The sequence below is a fragment of the Labrus mixtus genome, chromosome 11 (genome assembly GCF_963584025.1).
Source record: "Labrus mixtus chromosome 11, fLabMix1.1, whole genome shotgun sequence".
NCBI classification, from domain to species: Eukaryota; Metazoa; Chordata; class Actinopteri; order Labriformes; family Labridae; genus Labrus; species Labrus mixtus.
Genome location: NC_083622.1, coordinates 24281684 through 24308072, shown reverse-complemented (window position 1 = coordinate 24308072; position 26389 = coordinate 24281684). Strand labels below are relative to the sequence as shown.

The following is a 26389-nucleotide window of genomic DNA, read 5'->3' as shown; positions in this document are numbered from 1 at the left end:
ATTATATAGAAGGTCCTGTGGTGGATCACTGGAAATACAACATTCATATTGTCTATTTAGAGATTCCACATAAAGATGTAGAATCTGTACCAGAGGTAGGCCTGAGTGATCTAACGATTATTATCGCAATATCATTCATCATCTAGATATCAGTTTTGTCAATATTAAAAGTGTTTGATAGATTTTAACATATTATTACAACATGAGGCTAAAACGAGCAACACCACAAACCTTTTCCACTATTTGAAATAATATCACCTGATAGAACATCGAAAAGCAAAAAAATTACCAAACGTCCCAAACAAGTGTTAGTGGACCCTCAGCAAGCACCAGGCCAGTAAGTGTTACTGCCCAGCGGCAAACTACCAAGTCATTGTTTTCCAGCATTTCTTCTGACAATGTAGAAGGTTTAAAACACAACTAACCCTCTGGCTTCTTCATCTTTCACTTACAAGCAAAAGTCAGCCTTTAAATTTGAAAGAAAGAATGATTTAAAATTTATCGTGATAATTATCGATATCACCCAGCCCTAACTTGGGGTCTGGATTCTCAGCTTGGGAGGTGTTGTCGTTTCCATTTTAGTAGGTTTGTAGTCTCAGCTTTAAATGACCAATCATGTATCAGCAGGCTTTGGTGTTTGCAGGGAAAACAGTCTGAATGGAAACCAAAAATGATAGACGACGATTGCCAATGGGTTCCAAGATTGCAACTTTCATGACCTTCAATATACAGTTTTTCATGCACTCTCTTTTCTCCCCTACAAACGACCCCTTCTATTTTTCCCCACAACATAAAATTGCTGCAAAGGACCTAAAGAGTATGTAGGAAAGCATTTGCAGTGACAAAGGACATCAAATGCCAACGAATCCACTGTAATGTATACATTAATACTGTATGACAGTTTTCTTACTAACCCAAAATGTTTAAATCATGCTTGTGTTCAGGTTTCAAGCACTGTGTCAAAGAGTCATAGAAGTCCTCGCCCCTGAAAATGACTTGACCTCAAACCGCCATCTGTTTGATTTTTGTTTTGTGATCCTTGTTCTCACCTCTTTTCATACTCAACTTAAATAAAGGCTATTCTTCCACCTGGCCTTAAAGATAATGATGTAAGTCTCCTATCTGAATAAGAGTTAAATTAAAGACATTTCCATGAAATGTTAGCATTAGTGTCCATCAGCTTTTCTTTTTTCAATTATACTCTGTTATTTTATGATTAACGTGGTTCATTTGTATTAATTTTTTTGTTCCTATAATACATTCATAAGACATTGTTATTGAAAATAGACCCATGGATGGTTGGGGTTGGCGAGGAACACAGATTCTTTAACTTGACCAGGGTAGTTCTGTTATTATTTCAGATTGATATGCTCATTACAGTAAAGGTAGGATTGTTTCTTTAAATTATAATGAATGATTCTTTATGATAAGATATACAGTATTCATGAAAACACTATGTCATTTAATGTTGGAGGAAAGCTGAAGTTGTAAAAGCTATTGAAGGAGGTCCGACACATGCAGGATGTTGCACAGTTCAACGACTGTACCTTTCTGAGTGTAGTAATGCAGTTTCATCCATTCTCTTAGTACTTGCAAAGCTTAATGAGACGGAGACAAAGAATATGACAGGTAGAAGCAGTAATGGGATGTCAGGAAGCACTCAAGCTTTGTGTTTGATCAAAACTTTGAAGACTATTTTTGAATTTAGGTCAGATATCAAAAGAGATGAAACATAATCTTAAGGGAGAGATTTTTTTTTTCAGGCCAACTGAATCGCTAACTATTGTTTCACATCTATCCAAGATCATCACAAATGAAACCAAACAAGAATTTTACACTCCACACTCATAGACCTACTAGACCACATTGACCAAGAGAGCAGCTGTATTTATGCAGAAGCTAACTCATGCTGAACAGAAAACAAGTGAATGAAAGCCAAGTCAAATCCCCTGATCCTCTTGCTACTAGATCGCACTATATTTTTTGGCAATCAGAATATTTTTGGACTACTTTCATATTCACAAGACTATTGAAAAATAATATGTGCTCCAACAAGAGGAAATTATCAAGGTCCACACATGGCTGGAATAATCTGGTAACTTTCACAAATATGCACCTCTAAAGCCAACGAAATTACAGAAGATGTTGTGATTCACCACAAGAGACCTCATTTTTGTTCAAGACAACAGCAAAGGAATGGAGAAAAGAACATCAGCAATTTCCAAAATCCACTGGCCTAGGTTTCTACCCTAGTGTTAATTTATGTGCTTACATTTGTTTAAAATTTGGCTTATTGAAGAACTACAAAAGATTTCATTATTAAGAGCTACACCTACTTATGCGTGTAGTACCGGTATGTTGTCTTGTCTTTTCATTTAGCCACTAAATTCTCCTTAAATGACCCCAAAAGAACAGGAGAAAAACATTGAATACATCTGTGTCTTACCTGATCCCATGGACACACAATCCCTCCAGAAAACATGAAAAGGTAACCCATGGCGACCAAGCAGGCCCAGATGACCAAGGAGAAAACGCGCAGGAGCTTCTTGAAGATCGACTCGATGCAGACGAGAACAAACACAGTAAGGAAGATAGCCAGCGCTGTGGGCACAGTGATTACAAACGCCACGTGGTCCTCCACGTTCTGAAAAAGAGACAGGGTAAGGATAAGGGAGTTATACATGTGGACAGACTATTCTAGATGGGAGGTAGGTGTGTTATTTATCAGTATAGGAGGAATCATGGTTTGTGTGAGAGAGGTCAATGAGAAAGGACGCACACTGAGGAGACAGAGACATCTCGAGGGGCCGTGAAACAGCCCAACAGTGTTAAAAGCATCTCCTCTAGCTCAAGCTTTTCTCTAGTCTCCTGAAAATACAAACTACTCAGACATGTGACTCCACCAGGGAACCTGTAAAACTAGCGTAACACTGATCCGCTCCTTATTTTTCCCACTTTCCTTTCAATACAACAATGTGTCACCACGATGATCTGAACATTATTGCTATAGGTGTAATATGAGAAAGGAAGGATGATGATGATGTTGCAGATGCCATTTTGCTTTGTACATCTGTTGCTTGCTTTCCGTTTAAGACTCAGTATGGACAGAAATATTAAGTATTTGAGGTACTGAGAAAACTGAAAATATTGCGGTGGAAAAACAAAAAGAACTGCAAAATGTGAAAATAAAATGATATTATTAAAGTGAAAAAGGCCATTTAAATGATTATTCCCATGATTTAGTAATGTATTTATTCATCTTTTAAATTAACCAGATGTCCTACTAGAAAAACCTGTTAGATGTTGGACTTTATTTCTGTAGGGTAATTTATTTTTTTAATTTATGTGCATGACTTGTGCGCATGATGTGCATGACATAGGCCCTGTTTATACCTTGCAGTAAAATCCATCCTGGGTGATCTGATAACAAGTGGATGATAGCCTACATGCAAAGGGAAAAGCACCCCAATGCATAGTGCGGACGCTTGAATTCAAAGAGCTCAGTGCACATACGGAGGTGGTCTGGGAAACATGAATCCAGAATGGTTTGGTAGTGGAAGCACAAATGCATCCGGGGCAGCACTAAAGACCAACCCCTCAACTGGGGAGATCAATGTTGCCACTCACTGGGTGTAAAAGATGACCCATTCAGTCTTTTCAACACGGCAGGCCCTTATTTGCATAAGAGGCAGGCAAGTGAGGTCTGAATTCAAGTAAGGAGACACATTGTTAATGCAAAGTTTAAACGCCGGTCCTTAAGTGCTATCCACTTGTAAACCGATTACCCATGCAGGATGGATGTTAATACAAGGTGTAAACAGGGCTTTCCTTTAAGTATATGTTATTTAAAAACATTAGGTATAATAAAGGTTAAACCTACACCTTTTTGATTAGTTAAATCCCTGGATGTATTTTATTTGCAATTGCAATATACAACGTCTGTGTTTTTTTTAATTGTAAATACTAAACACATAATTTTTATTTTATTTAACCTTTATTTAACCAGGAAAGTCCCATTGAGATTAAAAACCTCTTTTTCAAGGGAGTCCTGGAAATAATCGACAACTACTTCATAAAAGCTAAATTGAAATACTACTAATACTGAAACTCGTTTTTTTTACCCACATATTTCAGACACAAGAATCACACTCTTATAAAATCATATAAAAATGATGTGTTAAGTAATAAAGGTTAACTATTAGATTAAGGTCAAATATCTTTAACTATGGTTAAAGGTACACTTCAGGGATCCTACCCCTCTTTTTAATGAATAACTGTACTAGAGATGAAAACACATCTGCACTTAGAGAATATCTTATAGGTTGAGGAAAAATCCTAAAAAGCCTCCAGTGCGAAGTTAGAGCCACATCTATAATGGATTTGCTGCAGCTTTTCTGAGAAACACTTACATCTGAAAGTCTAATAAAAATTTAAGGAGACTCTTCAAGGTGGATGTAGGAGGAACGTGCAGTGAAATGAGTCATTTGTACTGCCAGGCTTCATCCTATCATCGCTTTTCCAGAGAGTGACAGGGAAAAGGAAATATGTCAGGATATGGATATGGTAGGTAGATGTGTCATATCCATACTTGCTCATAAGGATGTGTGTGAAAGGAGTCTCTGAAACACACTTAAATCTTTCCTGCTTAATTCAACCCAGGCTCAAAAGTCAAAAGCCCTTTTCAGACCGTTCTTTTTTGTGCAAAAGTGCTGTAACTAAGGTCAGCCGTCATCATGTCTTCATTCATATTGATACTGCAACATTGCATTTCTTCATTGAGCAGGGCACAGCCAGAGCTACACATACACACAGTCAGACATGCACTCACACACAGCTCTGCGCTGGCTCATCTGATCCCACCTCGCCTCTGTAACGCCTCTGAAGACGGAGGGGGATCACATTGTCCACCCAATTACGCCTCTGCGATATTCAGATTGAAAGCGAAACGTCACAGGGGCTTAAATATTGTGCCTTGAAACAGCAGTCTGAATAGGGCTAGGGTCTCATTGTTATTTTCAGATAATACAGAATAAGGTAGAGTATGATAGGGGTGCAGATGGCCTAGCGGTTAGGTCGCTCCCCATTTATGGAATCTAAAGTGCCCCAAGCATGCATTTCCCCACTCTTTGTCTCTCTCTCTCCGATTTCCTACTTTACCCACTCTCCTTTCAAATATAGGCAATAATAAAAAAAATAGTATGGATTTCCCTTAACTTCTTTTTTTAATGTTGAGAAGGGCAGATTATAGTCGGGCTGTCAATGGGCACACGTTAGATTTTAATCTAACAGCTTCACTGCAGACTCAAATCTCTTTTGACCGTAAACATAAACAGACAGAAAAATCAGTGTCATTACGGCACAGATCCTCATTCTGACACATCTGTCTCCTCACCACACTGCACACCATAATCTTGCAGGTCACATCTCCCACTTACGTATTATAATGGAGTGATCAGACTTCGAAACTGTCACTTGAGAAGATGGTGAACATCCATGCCAGACAGAGCAAAAGGCTTCTTCTGTTGCACTACATAAGCCATTCTTTGTTTTAAATGATCACACAGTAATGGTTGGCTGATCATACGCTCATATGTTATTGTTTGGAACTGTTAAGCTTAAATTATGAAAAGTGCAAAGAAAGTTTTCTGAGTGGTCCGGTGTTTGCATACATCCAGTTGTGTAAAACGCCTCTATATGCTAACAGTAATCACAATGTGCTGGATTAGCTCAGGCAATTTTGGCTGGGTGGAAGGACAGATCCAGGGGTGGTCATCGTGGCCTGGGCCCTACTTGAAATCGGTGGCACTTAAAAGTATTTTTTTTTTTTAAGTCAATAAAAGTGCTAATCAGCATCAGTCAAAGCTAGCAAAATATCAGTTTACTATCACATGTTTTCATGTTATACTTTTTAAAAGCAATAATATGTAGGAAATTGTTTTGGTGCGCTTTGGCTCCCACCGAAGGTCTCTGAGTGCAACTGCTCTGTTGTAAGACAAAAACAGTTCTGTTACTACTACCCCTCTTAGACGACATGCGCTCTTTGACAAGTAGAGGGTGCGAAGCCAACAAAGACTTTGTGAGCTAAACCACCATGTTGACTTACGTTAGAGGAGGGGGGGAATTTGGTAATCCAAATATCAGCTGAGTGATCCAAATGAATGATGGGTTATCTTAAGGTCTCTTCTGAATTAGAGTTGTAAATATGATGCTCTATTTAAACTGAATGATACGTCGTGCTCATTCATGGTAGTCACTTATCACTGCAAACATGTTTTCTTCCATTGTAGCTTCCAGAAGTGACCTTACAATCGAAATATTTTAATGTCACTTTAATGCATGATGCTTCACTCTACATTTCTCCTCCTCCTCTCCAATTCCCTCGTTCTCCTTCTAAGCCCCCCCCCCCCCCCCCCGCCCCGCCCCCTCCGTCTCTCATGCGCACAGTCAGTGTTCTGGGACAGGGGAGGATATGTGTGGCTGCAGAAAGCCACAGAGTTTGTCTCGCCCAGAGCAGAGCTCCAAAACAGCGCAGGATTTAGGTCAGCCAGCCAGCAGGATGGAGGGATGATAGGATACAAACAAAAGAGAGAGACAGAGAGAGAGAGAGAGACTGAGATATGAGGAGGTGAGAGATGACACATACACGAGAGAGAAATAGGAGATGATGGAGGGGGAAAAAAACAAGAGGGTTGCAAAAGTCATGGCTATCCAGCACAGGGATGGAAAAAATATAAAAGAGCATGTAGGACAGATTGAGCAGAAGCCTGACAGGAAGAAACATTTACTGGGACACTCTTTCATTGTGAGCCCACACAAACATTTCCAGACTGTACATATCATATTCTTAGTGGAGAGATTGTAGGGAAATATTTCATACAAAACAGACTGCTTTTAAAGCCCTACTTTGCTTCTCTGCAGCAATCCTGTTCCTAACTCTACATTAATACTTAATGCTCCTGCTCTAAGTTAACTTACTCTCACACTTATCCACAGCTTCAACACAAATACTAACAGCTGGATGCGATAATAAATCCAATGTTCAACTGAGATTCATGTGTAAAAGCACCAGTTATGCTTAGGTGATGAGTCAAAATAATGATGAATTGCCTCTTAAAAATCTCCTTTAGGGCAAGAGCATGAGAAACGTCTATAATGAAAATTACTGCTGTGTTTAGGACATAATTAAATTGCAATCAACTATCAGAAAAGTTACACGATTAAATATGATTTATAGAAAGATTGCTGTTGCTTGTAATCCTCTCAAGAAGGGACATCATTTGATTAATTAGGCAGAAATGAGTCTATGCAATGTTGTTTTTTTGAATTGAAACACTTTGACCATGCAAACGTTAGAGTTCCATTTTCATTCAGTTCTGTTGTTACAATGCACGTTTTCCTATTGAATTCTGGTTAATTTTGGGATGTGCATGCTGATGTGTGTATGTGTAAGGGCTCCTTCGGTCCCATTCATTGTGTTTTAAATGAGTCTCTGTTTGACTGAAGACTCAGAAGAGGCAAGGAATGGGAGAGGCACTCCCTAAATCACAAGAGTGATAAGCTGTAATACGATTGTGATAGTCTATCCTCTTCAATCATTCGATTCTGTTGATGAATGCTCATTGTGTCTTTCTTTGTGTGCATATAGTCAGGCAAATGATCCAACAGTTAAAATGCAGCCACAGACCCTGTGCACTGAGAAGTATTTCACTATTTCCCCCTGTTTGCGATGTCTTTTTTTACTTTACACCAGCTTGCCTTCACTGCATTGATTTTTTCTGTTTTTTAGAGCAAAGATAACCCTGTCAAAATAGTGACAGAGCAAAACAGATCTCCTTTCTGTAGTTCAGTCAACCATGGGCTCAGACAATAACTAAGCCCCTTATCCTCCCTCCCTCACTTTATCTCACCCTTCTCTTCACATTAGTGCTGCGATGAGGGCTGCATGCTGGGGACTCTGTGCGTGCTCATAGGTGTTGCACAGGCACGCTTTTGTGTGTGTACACGTTCGTTTGTGTATGTGAGTCTATGAGGGTAGGGGAGTGTCAGTGCACACGTATGCACTTTTGTGTGTACAGGAATGGCAAGTCAGTTTTTGTGACCTTATTTTTTTACACATGCTTGTAAAAAAAAAAAACGAGTCTACAAAAGTGTGAACGAGTACCCAAGATGTGTTTAAAGGTATCAGATCAGAATTTTCAGACTTGCATGGACTTGATATGAATTGTCTTCACATTTTACACATGATTAAAACCCCAAAACAAGGATGTCAAAATTGTTCTTGCTATGATCTTAATGCCTTCAAAATGTTTGTCTGGTCCCAGAATTTTTTTCAAACTTATATTGCATAATTCCTCCATGTGTGTTTGCGTGTGTGTTTGAATGTTGTGAATGAGCAGCTTACCAGTCCTGAAGCAAAGAACACAGTCAGCAGAGCCAGGCAGGCTCCCATCACAATGAGCAGGAGAAACACAATCAGAGGATGCTGCTGGCTCATACAGTAGTAGGACTGGTACAGCCAGTCCGGAGACCTGTTCCTCCTCTGCTGACCTCCCTCTCCTCCTTTATCACCCTCACCAGACTCCCCTGGCCGGGCCAGGAGATACCGCTTCCTCCTTATTGCCTCCTGCCACATGGATCTTGGAGCCGATAAGATGGAGGAGGGAGAGAAACTACAGGAGTCAGAGGAGGTGTTCACCCCTGAGGTACTTGTAGTATCCACCACAGACGGGGAGCAGTCGCTCCGTTCCGCTCCCCTGCTGTTGTTGTTCCTATTAGGGACCCCGGTGTCAGAGCTTCTGATCTCCAGCGTATCCTTTGGATCCTCCTCCACCTCCTCTCTGAAGTCCTTCAGGCGGAGACAACTAAAAGCTGAGACTGAGTCTGAGTCAGAGGCAGCATGAGCTGACCGGAGAGGTGGCAAAAACGCACCGAGGGTAGAGCGCAGCATCCTCCTCTTTCTCCTCCTGCCAACATGTTGAAGCGGGAAATGAAGGAGAGCGCAGAGAGTGAGAGCTCTTTAGAGTGAGAGAGAAAAGTGGGAGGGAAGTGAAGGGAAAGGGGAGGGAGAAAGGACTAGGGGGAGGGGAGGAAGGAAGCGAAGGTGCAGCCACAGCAAGAAGTCAGGGAGTGAGAGAAGAAAATGACTATGGTATTTATGCAATATGCATTCGGGATTAATAATGCAATGCACCAATTTGAACTTAGAAACTGGTGAACACAATACAATAAACTGTCTGAGCTTAATCCAAGAAAGAATGATGATTCTCAGAATTTATACAACCAATACACAACAAAACCTTAACTTTTTTTATAATCGCCCCCTTCAGTATCTCTCTAGAGGATTGTAGAGCCTTTTAACACATTTGGTTTGGTGAAACACTTCTCAACTTATGATAGATGTATAAAAAAAAGACAGGACGGTTACATTTTTAGTTACTATCATTACTTAAAAGTCTTAAAAAACGTGATTTCATGTAATTTATATATGAAATTTATATATACCTTTTAAAACAGACCAGTAACTGAATGATGGCTCTTACAATCTTTTGTGCAATCGCTTAGAAGAAAAAGTTTACACAAAGAAGGGTCAATACTTTAAGTGCTGCTGCCCCAAATGTTGTTATTATAAGGATGAGTCACAATGACTTCAAGATCCTGAAAACCGCTCAGGACATGAACGATCTAATTTCACCGATTAATACACAAGCAACAAACCATCATTTTGAATATTAACATTCATTCAGAATATTTACAAGTCTGTTTGGGGGTTTGGCTTTTGTTAGTGTGTTAACAGCATGCCAGCACTTCTATTCAACAATCAGAGTTTGTGTTTGGGACCCGAGTGTCGCAGGCCAGTTCTTGGGACTCCCCACATACTTATCTCAAAATATTTTCACTTAAGATCAACAAAAAGCTGTTAGTGAAATGACTGTTATCTCAATGCATTGAGCTGTAATTTCCCTGTTATCTTCCATGCTCTGTATAGACCGTCTTATCTACTTCCTTTGTTTTGCTCCTACAGAGAACCTGTTCCTCCATGCAGATCATTACAGCTTAATTTTATCTGATTTAATTAGTGAAATAATCTATTTTGTACGTTTTATGACTAATTTAGAGCAGCTGTCAAAACACAGCGACTAGCTTTGAAAACATGATATTGATTCCTTCCTCTTGCAGTTGATGATGGAGATAATGGGAGTGGCAGTGATGGTTTTATTACAAGCACTTGTGTGCCTCAGTAAAAAAACCAATGCCCCTCCTCTTCTCAGCACCACAATGTTTCCCCTCTTTCTGCATCTTCATGAATCTCTTCATGTCATCGTGCACATTATTTCACCCCCTTTCTAAAATCTTTCTCTGACTTTAATTCTTTTTTCATCCTTCCACCTCATTCCCACTGTGATTTCCCCCCAGTATCTCTTCTCTGCTCTTCCATTTCATCCTCATTTAACCCCTTCTGTCCTTACACCCTTTACTCTGACCCCATCTGCTCTATAATTCCACATTTCACTTTCTCCTCCATAAATCCTATTCGCTTTCCTACACTCAGGCTTTTGCAACTTTCCTCTAAAACTCAGCTACAGAACCGCTTACTTAATCCAATATTCCCCCCTTAAACCATTTTTCCACTTCAGCCCCCCCCCCCCCAGTTCTTTTATCACATATTTTTTAATTTCCTCCTCCATCCTCCCGTGATTCTCTGCAAAGGCAGCTCCTTTCCATGTCAACAATTTCCTTTTCCTCTGCCTACAGCCATTTCCATCTTAGCCCTACTCTTTTTCTTGAGGCTTCTCTCATGTGCGTCATTATCTTTAAAGAAGAGATGATTAGTCTGATGTTGTCAGGACAGCTTCAAGAAAAATGCAAGTGTCTCTAATAATTTCTGTATCTATGCAAAGAAAGGCTATCTTGCACAAATGTCAAATCCAAATAAAGCAAGACACAAAATCTCATTCTGTGTATAAAAAAATGGGCTATACATCTTATTAATGTTGTGAGGAAATTATTCATCTAAACTGAGAAGACATTCTTTTATCTGATACTGAATTTTCCTTTTTTTCTCTGCAATTATCTGATACGAATCAGGGTGTGATTAAAACCTCATTCTGGTCCTGACATGGTGTGACATGGTAGAGTATAAAGACTTTTGTTTCATTACACAAATCTCTCTGCTCTCTGCTCTCATTATTGATACACAATCTGCCGTCCTGTCGGACATGAATTGGGCTATTTGACTCGCTGTTACAGAATAATGTCTAGGGCGATCAAGCTGATCATGAAGACTTGGACCTGATTGATATAAGAAATTAAGTCATCTTTATAGTAAGATTTTGAATCAAAATCCCCCCACAAGCAATTTTTTAGATGTTTTCCTCAAACTGTCGCGCCTTTGAAACAGCAAACCGTTGTCGGTTAGGCTGTCACAGATTTTAACCAGATTGTTGTTGCAGATTTTAACATTTGTTTTTTAGGGGTGACATCAAATTTAGGATATTCATAAAGGGTTTGAAGGACTGTTTGAAGCTTAAAAAAGCTCGTTTAAAAAAACAACACGTCACCATGCTTCCTAAATGCGTATTACTTTGTGCAGTTTTCTAACTGGGATAATAGAATGTGACGTTGTTCGTTCACTTCTTTGCCAAGGTGACAAGAGCAGCGTCTAAAATAGACTGTGAGGGAGGCCGAGAGATGAATGCAAACACATTCATGCACACAAGAGCTAGAGAAGCAGCTGGCAGATATTGACCTATTCAGGGTTAAGTGGAGGTCAAGACAAACAGACAGTCTTTTTTCAGACAGTGTTTTTATGTTCAACTACCACACAGGACTGCACAGAAACACTCAGAAATACACATATTCCAGTACCGCTGGCAAGGATTGTTCCTGATTAATCACCAAACAGCCTCAAGTTGTCAATGCAAAACTCAAAGCTGATCACCGCCCCTTTGCCGTATTCTTAAATTAAATAAGCTTACAGAAAACAAGTTAACTTAATCCTTCTAAAAAGCTATAATTGGCTGAAGCTCCATGTCAAAGGCAGATAGTACGAAGATCAATATATTCCTTTATATAGGCCTAGAGGTTGTTTTCTTCATTGTCAGGTCAATTTGTCTGCATTCTCTGCAGGGACTCCCCACAGAAAGGAACCCTTTGAGCAACATCCTGGGATAGCCTACTGTTCTAATGGTTTTCTCATTAGGAAGAAGCTAAGAGGGCCACTTACCCAAGGGAGAAAATAAGAAAACTCTCCAAGTCAGCAGTTCTTTACAGTCAAGATGATCGGGGAGTTTCCATATAACTGAATGAATTCCCCCTGACCAATCTAAGTACTAACCAGCTGGCAGAGGTTTCTTTGATCTCTATTATGGGAAAAAGTGAACTATCAAGTGTCCTTATTTTAAACTCTCAGTATGCACAATCTGGGAAAGATTTTGGTTTTAAGGAGAATATTATGTTGTTAATATTTTGGTAGCCTAACTTTAATTTGGGAAATATATAAACTGATCAGTCTGAAAATAAATTAAGGATAATAACGTTTAAACCAACACTCTTTAAAGCACAAATATAAAACTGTGCAGTTCATAACATCCTTACTTAGACTGAACAAAGACAACTGTTAAGACAGCGGCTCTGTGCTAATTACCTAATTGAATCCATCTGGGTAACTTTACTACATCACTTAATAGATCTGTATGAAGTTTTTAAAGTTACTTGCACATAGCTCTGTACATATACATATACACACATATATTTATTTCTCGTTTACTGCACATAGTTCTGTTTACATCTGGTCATTACTGCACATAGTTATGGTTACATCTGTTTACATCTGTTAGTCCGATCACTGTCCACTCATATCTACTCTTTTATATTTTGTATTTTTAAGTAAAGTTTAAGCTTTAAGTTGTATTTAAACTGACACTTTATATTTAGGTTAAAATGTTTTGTCTACCTGCACTGTTGTTCATTTTCTGCTCTGTTTGCCTTTGAAATGCCCCCCGGAGACAAATCAAGTTTTTTGAATTGAACTGAATTGAATAGAAAAAGTATACGATTCATTTGAGTTTTTTGATGTCCGAGACCAATAAATGTTTTTTTTTTAAATCCAAAGTATTTAATACACTAAAGATCTTCATACAGCCCTTTATCAACCTGCTTGTTAATTTAAAGGTATCGATAAGTGGTGACATAATCATGATTCTTCTGGAAACAACAATAAAACAAATGCTTCGCCTCCTAATTAACCACCCGGCACCATTTTTCATGACTCCCAAGATATTTCACTTCTAATAATTATTTCTACTACTTCCCTACATTTTGTTTAATGCATGACCTTCAAGAAAAGTAGTCAATGTGCAACCTCAGTACAGATATCTGGAATCAATATGAGCATAAAGCTACTCTCTATGTTACCTAAGGAGCAGAGGTTGAGCTAATTTAATTTACACACAAAACGAGCTGTATACACAGTGTAACATATAAAACAGGTGGCTTGCACATGAAACAACAACAAAAAAAAAAACGTACATGTTTATAAGCAGTGTTTTGTCGAAGTTTGGAAGTCTTACTTGAGCTCCAGTTGCCAAATTTCCTTTTTCAAAAAGTCCAAACTGGTCGGTCGAGATGTCGCCGTTTCGGACACAGCCGCGTCTGCGACTTAATTAACCCCAAACCACGGGCCTTAATTGAAATTTAAGCAGCCATCATCTTCTTACCTACTCATATGAGCCTTAAAGTCAATAGTATGAAGCAGCCTGTTTATGTTCTAGTAGGCCTATGCTACTGTCCAACAGGGGGCGTGCAGTCCAAACAAAATGAAGGGGTTTGGCTGACCTATAAATGGAGATTGTTGGTACAAAATTGGGAGTAAATATATTTCAAAGAAAAACACACACCTTTGGATTAGATAGGTCAGATACAGAGGGGGAATTAGCCAAATGAATATTTGATTGAATACATCTTGATGTAGACTATATCTCATTTGAATTACACAAATAGCTGCCTGTGTTCTAAAATGTGTTATACACCATCCTTCCTTAATTTGCATAAGTCGAAAAGGGTCTGTGTCCCCTTTCCCTCCCATTTTTTAAATAGCAAGGTGGCTTAAGTTAAGACTTAATTAAACCCAACATCTTACATGTATTATCTCTCATCAAATTTCCTGGACATATCTGACATTACTTGCAGCAGGAGCAACAAACCTAACAAGGGGACTCACTGACCTTCTTTTCTTTTTCTCACACACTAACCAAAGATGTTTCTTGCTGTGCCTCATCAGTGAAAGCTCTCTGGATGAGGGAAGGGGAGAGGACTGCCAATTTGCATGTACCATCTCAATTATATCTCATTCACTATGGTAAAGATATGCAAGGTGCAAGTACTTAAACTCAGAGCTGGAGAAGAAAGAATCAAAGAAGCTTATAATTTGGGGTAGACTTTTTTTTTGTTCCTGCTTCCATCATTTTCACACTGCTTCTCTCTGAAAATGACTTCAATTATTCACAGCTTCATGCTGTCAGAGGGGGGGAAAGGGCCTTCATTCACTATTTGGAGAGTGTGACAGATTCTTCCTAAACCTTGATCCACCTTTTATCCTCTAATTTACCTTAACAACTAATTAGAGGCTCAATTTTCTTCCAATTCCATCCCCAACCGGGAATTGATAACACCAGGCTGTGTGGCAACCATAGCGTTGACATCAATCATGGAACACAAATATTAATAACGCATAAATAAACAAAGAGTGAGGGAATGTTTGTACTTCAGTGTGTGTGTGTGTGTGTGTGTGTGTGTGTGTGTGTGTGTGTGTGTGTGTGTGTCTTGACAGAATGAGAACAGCTGCAGTGTTGTCATGGGACTTTTTATTTCACTTCCAACGTCTTATTATTATTGCATTACGTTGCACAAAGGGAGACAATCAGCTGATGGCCTTTACAGCAATTCCAGTTTAACCCTTTTTCATGTACCTGTCTCTATCCCGTTCCCTCTCTATTGTTAATTGACCTGTAACATGTAGTATACAGTATATCCCTTTTCTAGCATATATTATTCTTTCTTTCCCTTATTCTCTTTCAATTTGTCACCCACCTTGTTCTTCTCCGTTTTCTAAATGTTCTCATGTTCACTTCGAGACTAACCCTTTTGGTCACAGGCTGCTGATGAATGGAGGTGGGTCTATCCTGTTGCTTGAAAATGAGATCCACAGGGGGCAACTGCTATTGCAATGTGGTACACCCTTTATTTGCAAAGTGAGCCTATTAGATGGAATAATATACAGTAGGCGCATGTTGAGGACTTTTTTTTTTTTATGTTTATGTTTTTGGTCATCAGCCTACATGAGTCCTTTGTGTAAGTGGAAATACAGATAGCTGCAATGTGCCTGCTTGTGTGAGTCCATGATGACTCTGTAGACTGATGTACAGTGAGATTTGATGATACATAAATATTGATTTCTTAGCATCATTTCTGCTTTTCAACAGGTCATATCAGTTGAAACGTTTTTGAAGCAGGACAAGCACACAATAAAAGCCAGGTTTTCAAGGAGAGAAAATAAAATATTTGTGAGAATTTTACTTAACATTGTATTAAAAAAAGATTTTAAAAGATCGAGAGTGTGGTAGACTTATTTTTGCAGCTATGGCACTTCTCTGCACTTATGTTATTTGCTTGTTGACATTGAAGTCACCTGTATTTGAAAAGAAGAATTATCCTGCCTGCTCTTCAGTGTTATCTCTCCTCAGAGCAGCGCTATATGACATCTTCATTGTTCCTGCTTTTCTACGCTGACAGTCATGGCTGCAGGTTGATTGTTAGCTCCTTTCTCTGAAGGCACAAGATATGTTTATCAATCCACACAAAGAATAAACCCTTCAGCACTGATATGAAAGTTACCTTGGCAACGTTTATTTATAGTTTACATTCTTACATGACCATATTGGAGGGTAAGTAAATGGTGACCCGAAGGAAGACAAAAACAATCTAGCTTTTTAAAGAAAAAGTTAAATTAAGCAGTCAATAATCAAATCAAGTCTATGAAAATTAGAGGTCCAAAATAACAGTACCTGCCTTTTGGTGTCAGTTGGTTGAACTGGAATACTACATGTATTTGATATCTAGTTTAGTATTCACCTTAAAATGTAAATGTATGCAAGTGTCTAAAAGATCCCATTTTCCCCTTTTTAATGATGTGGAATTTTCCTCTTAAGTGTCCATCTTTTCTAATAAATGCATCCTCTCGAGTATACATGTCACAGCACACGTATGAGATGCTGTATTTAAGCAGGTAAAGCTGGAAACCCTGGAAAGGTAGGACATTAGGTGTATCAATGTTTAATGCTGGGTTAGAAAAGACAGGACATTTCCACTGTAGGAAAATGAAACCTTACTGTTTATGCTTGCAATGGTTAGAAAAGCCCACTAAAAGGCTTTGGATACAGGTGGATGTGGTTCAGTAGCACATGATACAAGACATATCTGCCTTTATAGGTTGCTTAAAGACTCCCCAGAGGACAATAAAAGCATCGCTTAAAAGCATCACAAAAAGTCAGTATTCATTTAAAGACTCTTATGTATCTGCACTGATCAATATAAATTGCTCCCTGGCCTTGCCTGCGAAAGGTCTCCACAAAGTGCATGCCATAATTTTAAGTTAGCTTTATTCTGTCATTGAGTGACATTATGTCCATGTTTGAATTGTTAATCAGCCTCAACATCAAACCCATTAGTGGATATAAGGGCAATGGGAATCAAAACAGTCTTCCATTAGGGATGTTTTCCACATTAAATCAGCTCTGGAGGTTGAAAAATAGTAAAACCTTTAATAATGCTTTCGGTGTCATTTAGTAGGACTGGTTTAAATGTCACAAAACAAAGTGTTTCATTTCAACATTCGTCTCTCTCAAGTCTGCTTTAAAAATATGATATCCTGTGTGTACTGTTGGTTGTTGTGAGTGTTGAGTTTGAACTTGCAGTAAAGATAATTTATGTATCTTGCAACCTTGCATATGTTGCTTCATGATTAACTGTAGTCCAGATTCTAACAGGATAAATAGCAATTTATGGATTAGGATTATGGGGTGCAACCTGCAGGGTGGACCAGCTGGGGTCATGCCTCCCCCTGGAAAGGCCCATGTCTCTACGATCAGATCATTCTATTAAGTTCAACTTTGTCTATCTGCCATTGGCATCAGGTAGGTATTATACAGAAGGTTATATCATGCCTCTTTTTTTATACCAAAAACAGCAGCCAGTCAATATACCACTGGCTCAGTTGCTCACAGAACCAGTCAAATCCGGAAAAAATTAACAGCATCTTGGAGAAATAACATCATTCCCTATGAAAACGTCTGGTTCATCTATTTGCAAAACCTCCAATGCTGATTCCTCTTTGTGTCCTCAAATGGTTTCTTGTGTCTCACATCAGTATGTCAAGTATTTGTCATCTTTTGTGATAAAAAATATTCTTATTTATGTTGGTTTTTATACTATTATTACTTTTACTAACCCTAACCCTAACCCTAACCCTAAATGCTTTATTTATTAATTATTTTAACAAAAGAAACAAAAACAAAATCACAGTGTGCTGTTTGTCCCAACTGCCCAATCTATCTGCCTCCGTCTTTTCCTTCTGGTCCTGTTTTGTCTCTCCAGTTCCATCCTGTTCATCTTGTCCGTCTGGTCCTTTGCTGTTTGTCTCCTAATCTTGTCTTGTTTGCCTTCGACGTCGAATATCTTTATTTCTCACAATGTAATAGGTGTACTTTGGAAATTCACAATTTATAAATCGGTAAACACAATAAAAGGGACCTGACAGTGGCTGAGATTCTCATCAAAGCTTCTCCACAAGATGAGCTATTTCATATTACATGTAGTAATACTATCCAGTGTTGATATAAAGTTATTAATCAGAGCAGCTTTAGAAGCTGTGGCATTTTAGAAGAACTAAAAACATGAAATAAAATCTCTGATAAATATACGCACCACCTGCTGTGGCTATATGCCAAGTCTCTATGACAATGAAATAGATTGCATGTCACTAATATTTATTCATGTTTCTCACCTCTCCCTGAGCTGTGGCAGTTTTAGAGAATAATGAAAAGAAAAGAAAATGGACAAAAAAGATCTTGTGCAGCACGCTCAAGTTTGTTTTCTGACACTATTTTATTATCTGCCATCACCTCAAAATAATTTTCTTGCCATGTTAATTTCTCATTTGTGTCCCAAAGTCCACTGACAATTATTAAAATAAGCCAATTTTAGCAACCACTTTCATTCATTCCAAACAAAACAGAGTGAATGACCTCTAAATGTTCAAAAATAACCAGATTCAAACCCACAGAAGAGCAAACTCTTGTTACAGTTATGTTTCTAAGCCTCTTCTAAGCCTTTGTCCAGAAGTCCTCTGCATGAAGAATGAAAATGATTGGTTGAAATTAGCCGGCAAGTATAGCCCGTTAAGTCTTGCTGACATTGTTTTGTTCAAGCCTTCAGTATAACCGTCTTTATAGGAGGACACTGCTCATTTTAAACCAGTTTAAGCCCAGACACATGATCTAGTCCCATGTGCTTTGCGCTACTACTTTGCTATTCATGTTGGAGGGATGAAAACGTACATACATACACAGGGTTAATAAATATGAGTGTGTGATCATACTTATACTGTAGCACAAGAACAAGATCTTCTCTTAGCAAATGAATACCATTTTGATTTAAAATAAAGGAAAATATTATGTTACAGGCCAGCAGCAACCTCCAGTGTTGAAAAATTAAGCCCAAGTGGAAGAGCAAAATCCTGCAGTTTATCGTCTGGCCAGAAGCATTGGAATTCACATACACACCCATAAAAAAAATAAATAAAAAAAAATAAATTTACAGAAGAAATTGACATGTACTGTACAACAAACAAAATTGGTTGATTAGGTCAAGTCTCGATCGGCACACACTGTACAGGATTTAATTTTTTGATTTTAAGAAGGAAAAATGTTATTCACAATCTCACTCGATTGACACGGTGTGCACGGTGTAGCTGTTTGTCAAGAGGCTTAAAAGTCAGCTCCAGCTCTCAGCCTGTAGGTTAAATTGACTGAAGTTGTGAGACAGCACTTTCAGCACGGTGACCACCATCGAAGGGCTTCCAAAGCCCCCTGCAGAAACAAACGGGTGACGTCCCTCAGGTCATTAATATGTACATTCTAATGGTTACAGGTTGTTCTCAGAAAACGTAGAAATTAAATGTCAGGAGGATTAGCAGTGCCTTCTTAGAAGAAGGAATATAGGATTACTTACTTCATCTATCAAATGTGTCAATCTGGCATTTTAAAAAAAACACACTTTTAATATCTGTGGCTGTGAGAAAAGACACAGCAGCAAATCAATAAAACCAGTGACGTAGCCTTTTATATTAGGCCTATTACGTGAGATATAACACATAATTAATGTAGATCTTTATGGAAACATAACATCATTCTAAATTGAATGAAATCTATTGAATTGGACAAATAAATGATACAGCACACTAACAAAAAAAGATAGTTCTGTCTCATTGCAGTCTAGCCTAGAAGACAAAAGTAGCACAGACATATAATGAAAGCTTTACTTATACTTACATTTTTGTGCATGCAATAACTGCAAACCTGCTGATACCACATGATGGAGCATGAAGAGCCATTAAGAGAGTGTGATGGGATATTTGCACTCGCACGCGCTATTTGACCTATCGCAAAAAACGGCACCCAGCTGAGTGGAAGGCCTGTGAAGCAGTATGTGTTAATGAACCAAGGTGTGTAATTAAAACCCTGTCGTCACTTTAGAGGTTTGAGTTAAGGTGATAGACACGAGAATGAGATGTGAGGCAGTTTTTATTAAAAGACTCTGGCTGTCACCAAAGTCCCTGAACTGGAGGAGAAGTGAAAACAAAATAAGTAATCTAGAAGAAAGCTGAGTCATCAGTTTGCTCAAAGTTTGAGAAAACATTTTTATCTTTTGCCTCCATCTTCAATCCATTCAAGTGTATCTGCTTCTACAGTGCAGGTCTAGAAGAGCAAAAAAGCAGAATGCTAAATATATAAATGTGGCATTAGATTATGTATAACATTTTTCCTAATGGGCGAGGGCAAGACAAAACTGTTTTATTGATCACATTAAAACACAGAGGCAATTCAAAGTGATTTCACTAGCAATGAAATGGCAAAAAAAATTAAGTAGACATTTAGAAACAATGAGGATGGTAAAAACGATAAAAGACAATTAAAAAAGCAGCAATAAAACCAATTGTAATCACTGTGTCCAACATATTTAGAGCCAGATAATGTCCTCTGTGGTACAACATGATTTACAAAATCCTGAAAACTTTTCCCTTGCTCCTCAAGATATTGAATGCGATCCTATCTTATCCTCCTCAGTCAGTAATTTAATGAGCATTTCCATATATTTATTCTATCTTTTAATCTGCCTCCTTGCAGTGAGTGAGGCAGAGATGGAAATTAAGCAATTAAAAGCCATCCACTGCTGTCAGAAAAACTCCTTTTCGGTGACACTTGATGAAGATCTGGATCGTTGCCAGAGAAAATTAATCATCCAGCAGTCAATTTACCTGTCACTCTCCTGCAGGATCTCAATGCTGCAGGGTTTATTGTCACACGGAAATATAGTCGGAGAACTACCTCTCTTTCACACTGTGATGCCTTTAATCTCACCCAAGGTCTTGCATTTGGATGAGATTGGAGTCATTTGCATTAAACTCATCAAAGTCTGCTGTTTGTTTTGTTTATATAGTTTAAGGATGTTACCAGCAAGACCCTTAAACTTCTGTTAATATTATATAAGGCAGCGTGTCTCTCCCCCTCACAATCAGTAAGAATGACTTATTTGGCACATCATTAAAGGCAACATGTGATGCATTAATGAGTGCACAGTGCTATAAAGTAAGTGTATGTCCCATTTTTATACTAGTTCATGATTCAAATCTGAATGGCCTGGATGTTGGGCCAGTTGGGAGCAGGGAAATTAGCTTAAAACAAAACACTGTGCGCACACTGTGATCTAAATAAGCATTCAATAGATATAGAGCAAACCTTAATTTATTTACAGATGTAAAGTAATGTTTTTACTCAACTGAGGCAATTAAAGTCCAATATTTACTCCAACTTTAAGTCCATTTTTAAGTCCAAACATCTTACTGATGCTTTTTTGAAAATGATTTCCTTGATTTGATGGGACAGCGAAGATTGACAGGAAATATGGAGAAAAGAGATAGTGGGGATGACGAGCAGCATAGCAAAGTGTTCTCCAATATAAATATGGCCAACATCCCTTTGGATTTATCTAACATCTTTCAGTTGCTGATGAATCAGGAAGCAGAGACAAGATCATGTTTTATCACATTTCCTAACACAATGAGTGTAAATTCAGATCAAATATTGAGTGTTTGTGGATTTGGTGAATAATAGCCATTTGAATTTTTCCTGTTAAATTTGAATTGATTTCATTTAATATGTTTGCATCTTGAGGGCAGCTTAGTTCTAAATACTAAATGAGCTAGTTGTCAAAAGAGTCATGCAATTACAGACATCCAAGATACAAACATCCAATCCATCCCAACCTAGAGAGAAACATTTTACAGTAACATGCAGAGTTTGATGTATACTGAGCTAAGGATTTGTTATTAATTTGCCAGTTCAATACTACTGTTTCAGGATACAAGATGCAAGTTGAATCTATCTGTCCATTAGAAAATGATAGCAGTGAAAGTTGGGATTGTAAATCTGTGCTGCTGTGTTTATAAAACGTTGCCTTTCTAGGAACCCCTTTGGGAAACACCTTCCACAGTGTGAATAAAAAAAATCCACATATTATAGAAGCTGATTCATACAAACTGAACCCCTGCTGTGTTTTTGTTTTGTCAGACACAGTGGACTGTTTTGGAGTGTTGATGAGATGTGAACTACAGGTGAAAAACACTCGAAAATGAAAAGCCTGTGCACATAGTATACATATTCACCTGCATGTTATATGCAAGGCCTTTTCTGAAGCTCATACTGTATACATATTAATGATAGAAACATCAAATACAGCGGCGGGTAAATTAAGTTCTAAAGAGATGCAATGAAAACATGTAAAATATTCATATACATTTTGATATTCATACAGCAGAAAGAACATACACAGTGTGAAAAAAATGGTGTTGATAAAGTAACAAGCATGAAAAGATTGAAGAAATGTGTTTACCACCTCTACATGTGATGTTGTGCAAAATTTGCAATGTAAAGCCATACATTTATTTTACATAAATATGTCACTCAACTGTCTATAGTTTTGAATCATTTTTAAACTATACAAATAAATTCATATTTGTGACTTGTAAGGGGTTAAATATAGTTATAAGAACGTCAAGTCAGCCTTTTTTCAATTTCAGTTGCTGGGCTTTTCTCTGAATTATAATGTAGTCTGGAAGTTGGTGTTTTGTTTCTGCTGAGCCATTACAGTTTTTTGTATGAAAATCAGTTCCAACTAGATTTATGCAAATTACATGAACCTAAAGTCAAGATCAAAGAAATCAAGGCAACATCCTAAGAAAGAATCCAGACAGAAATCCTTCATATGGGTCTAGGTTGTCGCTGGTCTTAAAGGTCCCATATTATACTTTTTCTTGTTTTATATGCTCTTTAGTGTGTTTTCCAAGTGTCCTGTGCATGTTTAGGCACATCTATGTGCATAAATTCAAAGTCCGCGGAAACGCGGCTTCTCCTACCTCCTCCTGTTAGCTGTAGCATTAGCCGCATGTAACGCTCGGTTCTAGACCCCCTCGATAAAAATTTGTCAGTGCGGCGTCATTGTCAATGTGAGATCACTGATCTAAGTCCATTGGCTTGTTGTGGCAAGCCCAGCAGCTCATGTAGAAATTTTCGAGACGCGTGCTGAGCAACCGACCAATAACGACAGAGCGGATCGGCAGACCAATCAGAGCAGACTTGGCCCACGTGGGGTCTAACAGTGTGGGCTCAACAGAGCGTAGCTGACGGACTCAGAGCGTAGAGGGAGCAAGGAGGAGCAGTACATGAAAACAGACACTTTTTTCAGACTTTAGCTATTGTGAACGTACAAAAGTAGATACATAGATTAAATATATGAACCCCAAAAAGGGCACAATATGGGCTCTTTAAAGGGCAATATTTCAGTGGAATGAGATATGGTGCTTGTTGACATATTTAATCTGTAAAAGATTTTTAAAAAAGAACATCTCCTACTTAAAGAAAAATATTTTAAAAATGAAGTCCCGAGCTGCAGTACAGATGCAACTGCTGTCCACTCTTCTGTGTTACAAGAGTCGTTAGAGGATGAGTATGTTTCTTAAAGCTGCAAAGAAAAAAGAGGGTCCGTTATTTACAGAAAAATATTTTTTTTGTGTGTGTAAAGCACCTGAAAGGGTCATTACTGATATTTAGGCTTGAGGCTGAATGGAGCTATTTTACCAGGCAGAATACAGAGCACAGAATCCATCAGGCCTCTTTGAGTCAGAGAAGAAAAGATATGTGAAGTGAACCCGCTGTGGATCGAACTGTAAATGAGCATGAAATCAAGGTAAGTGAAGATATCTAGACCACGGGGGGCGATGGATTTGAGCAAACAGAGTGATATGCTTTGACTTTGGAAACAAATACGAGAGCAACGCTTTTAGGATTCCTGCAACATGAATGGAAAAGTGCTCCAAGAGGGAAATAATGGCCCAGTCACATTTTGATAGCTATGTCCTCGAAAGCATGGCCTTTGTTTTCTATTATACAGTAAAAGAAAAGGAGACTTCTAATGTCCAGCCGTCTAAGAATGTGTACAATGAAGACACGCTGACAACATGCAATGGCCAAGTTAGATGTAAGGGTGAACACAGTCAAAGACATATACAAAACAATAAAGATTCTCCTTGAAATACGTCAAATGTAAGAAGTGTAAGAAATGTTGCGGCTACCCACTAATCGGACTGTCAACTATATATTGATTGACATGTAGTAGATGAGAGATAATGTTGATACCTCTGCTTCATAGTCTGTCTATAAAGTCAGAACAGGGTTAGAAACTGTATATACTTTGATTAAGATGTGACAGGTACCATGTATCATCAGTGTGACAGACATGTTCTGATGAGGTGCCAAAGAAAGGCAGACAGAATCAGGACATGACAAGAAGTAACCAAGGCTGCCATGTCTGTATGTGGAAGAACATGATTGCCTGACAGTTCTGTATGTGTTGGAAAAAAAACGAAAAAAGAGCTGTAAAACAATCCATGTGACCGGAACCCCACAGAGCACTGGAAGACCTGCTTCCATTTCTTGACTTTCTGATATACCATACATATTCGAAGGTCCTCGTTGTTTTGAAAATACAGCATGTCTGTCATCATCACCTCTACTTTGTGATCTCATTATCCGTCTACATGGCTGCACACAGTAAATAGTGTAATAATAAAAAATGGGTCTTTCATAAGGCTGAGAGCACAACAAACAGAACAACATAAGACAGAGGGGGCGTCCTGAGGAGGAATTGGAAGAAAGACCAAGAAAAAGTGTCTTTTCAAAAAACTAGCCTGAGGTGATCTATGGCAACAATAAAGGGCTAACAGCAATCCCAGTTTTTCATTTGCAGCCCATTTCCATCTTTGCATTTTATTTTTTTACTTTTGCATGTATTTTTGAATTTAAAAAAATAAAAGAGACCTTCTCCTTTTCTCGCTCCTCTACACAAATTATACAGAAACTTCAGAGAGAGCAAAAGCCCATACAAAAACCTCCTATCATCCTCTATAAGAACTAAACTATCTACAGTGCTATTGCCCTTGTCGGCCACCGTAGGTCACGCTGCCCAAACATCATCATCATATTACAGCAAAGCAGAAGACAATACTTCAAATACGGAGGGACAACATTCAGCACTAACAAACAACAGAGCATGATGGGAAAACGAGGCATGATGTGCTGTCGCTACTATATTGCCTTATAGAAAGGGAATGTGTATCTTGGCAGGAAACCCAGTGAGCACATGGCATCCACATAAAAGTCCTACATGCACTACATTTCAAATATTTACAGTGGTTTCCTTTAACATTCACAGAGAGGCTTTGATTTTTAAATATCTTATACCAACAGATCGAAGCGAATAGAACAGATATCTAGATTCTTGTTCTGCTGAGGGTTTCCACCAGGGAAGAGAAGGTATTTCCTTGAAGCTATAGACAAATGTTTGCTCAAGGTGAACATAGTTTTGTTCTGGAATTACTACGACTCTTTACTACTTATTTTAAAACTTCACCTTCAAATTTTTTTTGAATCTTTTTTTTCCAAAAGGTATTAAATAGTCACACAGCATCACATATTCAGTTTCACAGCCTCAGGAAGAAACTGAGGACACTGAGAAATGGCCTTTGTTTACAAGTAGGTCTGTCAATCTGAATATATTAATACAGCCATCTGACAATAAAACACTTCAGACTTGACATCTTCACTGAGTGTCACTTAATAAATACTGTTTGCAAATAATAACAACATCCACGTACTGATATGCCTCACTCTGTGGAGGCTCTGTGTGTGGGACTTGAAGAGACAGAGATGCAAATGTTTCACTTGTGAGAGACTGACAGCCACACACAGCCTGAAGGGAAGACCACTGACCTTTTCTTATGAGAACTTTCTTTTCCGTGCTGGTGGGATTAAAAAAGGGAAGATCTCTTTTAAATAACCTTCTCTTTCAGTATCGATTAAAAAAGGAAAAAGTCGTGAAATGTTTTCCTTCATAACCTGTGAAGGTAGGATGAAGAGAAGGGTGAACTATACAGAGAGATGTCCTTGCTTTCTCAGGAGGGAATATTTCCAACACAACACACTTCTGATAAACACTGGCTATATATTTCTTTCTTTAATAGATTAATTACTGATAGTTGTGTTTTCTTGAGTCGTGCAAACCAAGCTTGAATGTGTAAAATTTGTCAGGAGACGTGTCCTCTTTTTCTACCAGAGGCTGATGTCTGGTGCTCGCTTCTTTCCTCCCTCCCCCCAGGACTCTGTGTGCTTCTTTCAGTTGCATTTTAAATGACACACAACAACATAAGAGATGGTATGGACGACTGCTGTGCACAGTGGCAAATGGATTTCTTATTCGAACACTTGCACCACCGCGCCCAAGATTAAAGAGTCTGCACGCCACATGTGCATTTGTCTGCAGATTTTCAGAAAAAGGTTCAATGCAGCCCTGCCCATCTTATCTAATCAATACATCCCTAAAGAACAAAGAGGAAGCTTTTAATAAGATTACAAATCAAAGCCTGGGCCAAAGTATCACTATTATTTAAACATTAAACCCGACAGATTAAAAAAAAGCAGGTCATGGCAAGGAGGCGGACCTA

At 38.4% G+C, this 26389-nt stretch overlaps 1 protein-coding gene across 1 annotated transcript in view; it reads right to left on the bottom strand.

Moving 5' to 3' along the window:
• The window catches only part of adcy2a (adenylate cyclase 2a), a 57545-nt gene extending 48548 nt beyond the window's left edge, over positions 1-8997 (bottom strand). Inside the window, exons 1-2 of the mRNA XM_061051001.1 lie at positions 8402-8997; positions 2447-2644 (exon numbers count right to left, since the gene is read on the bottom strand). Of these exons, the coding sequence (XP_060906984.1) occupies positions 2447-2644; positions 8402-8947 (744 nt within the window). The 5' untranslated portion in view covers positions 8948-8997. The remainder of the gene's footprint in view (positions 1-2446; positions 2645-8401) is intronic.
• Between the last annotated feature and the right edge of the window lie 17392 nt (positions 8998-26389).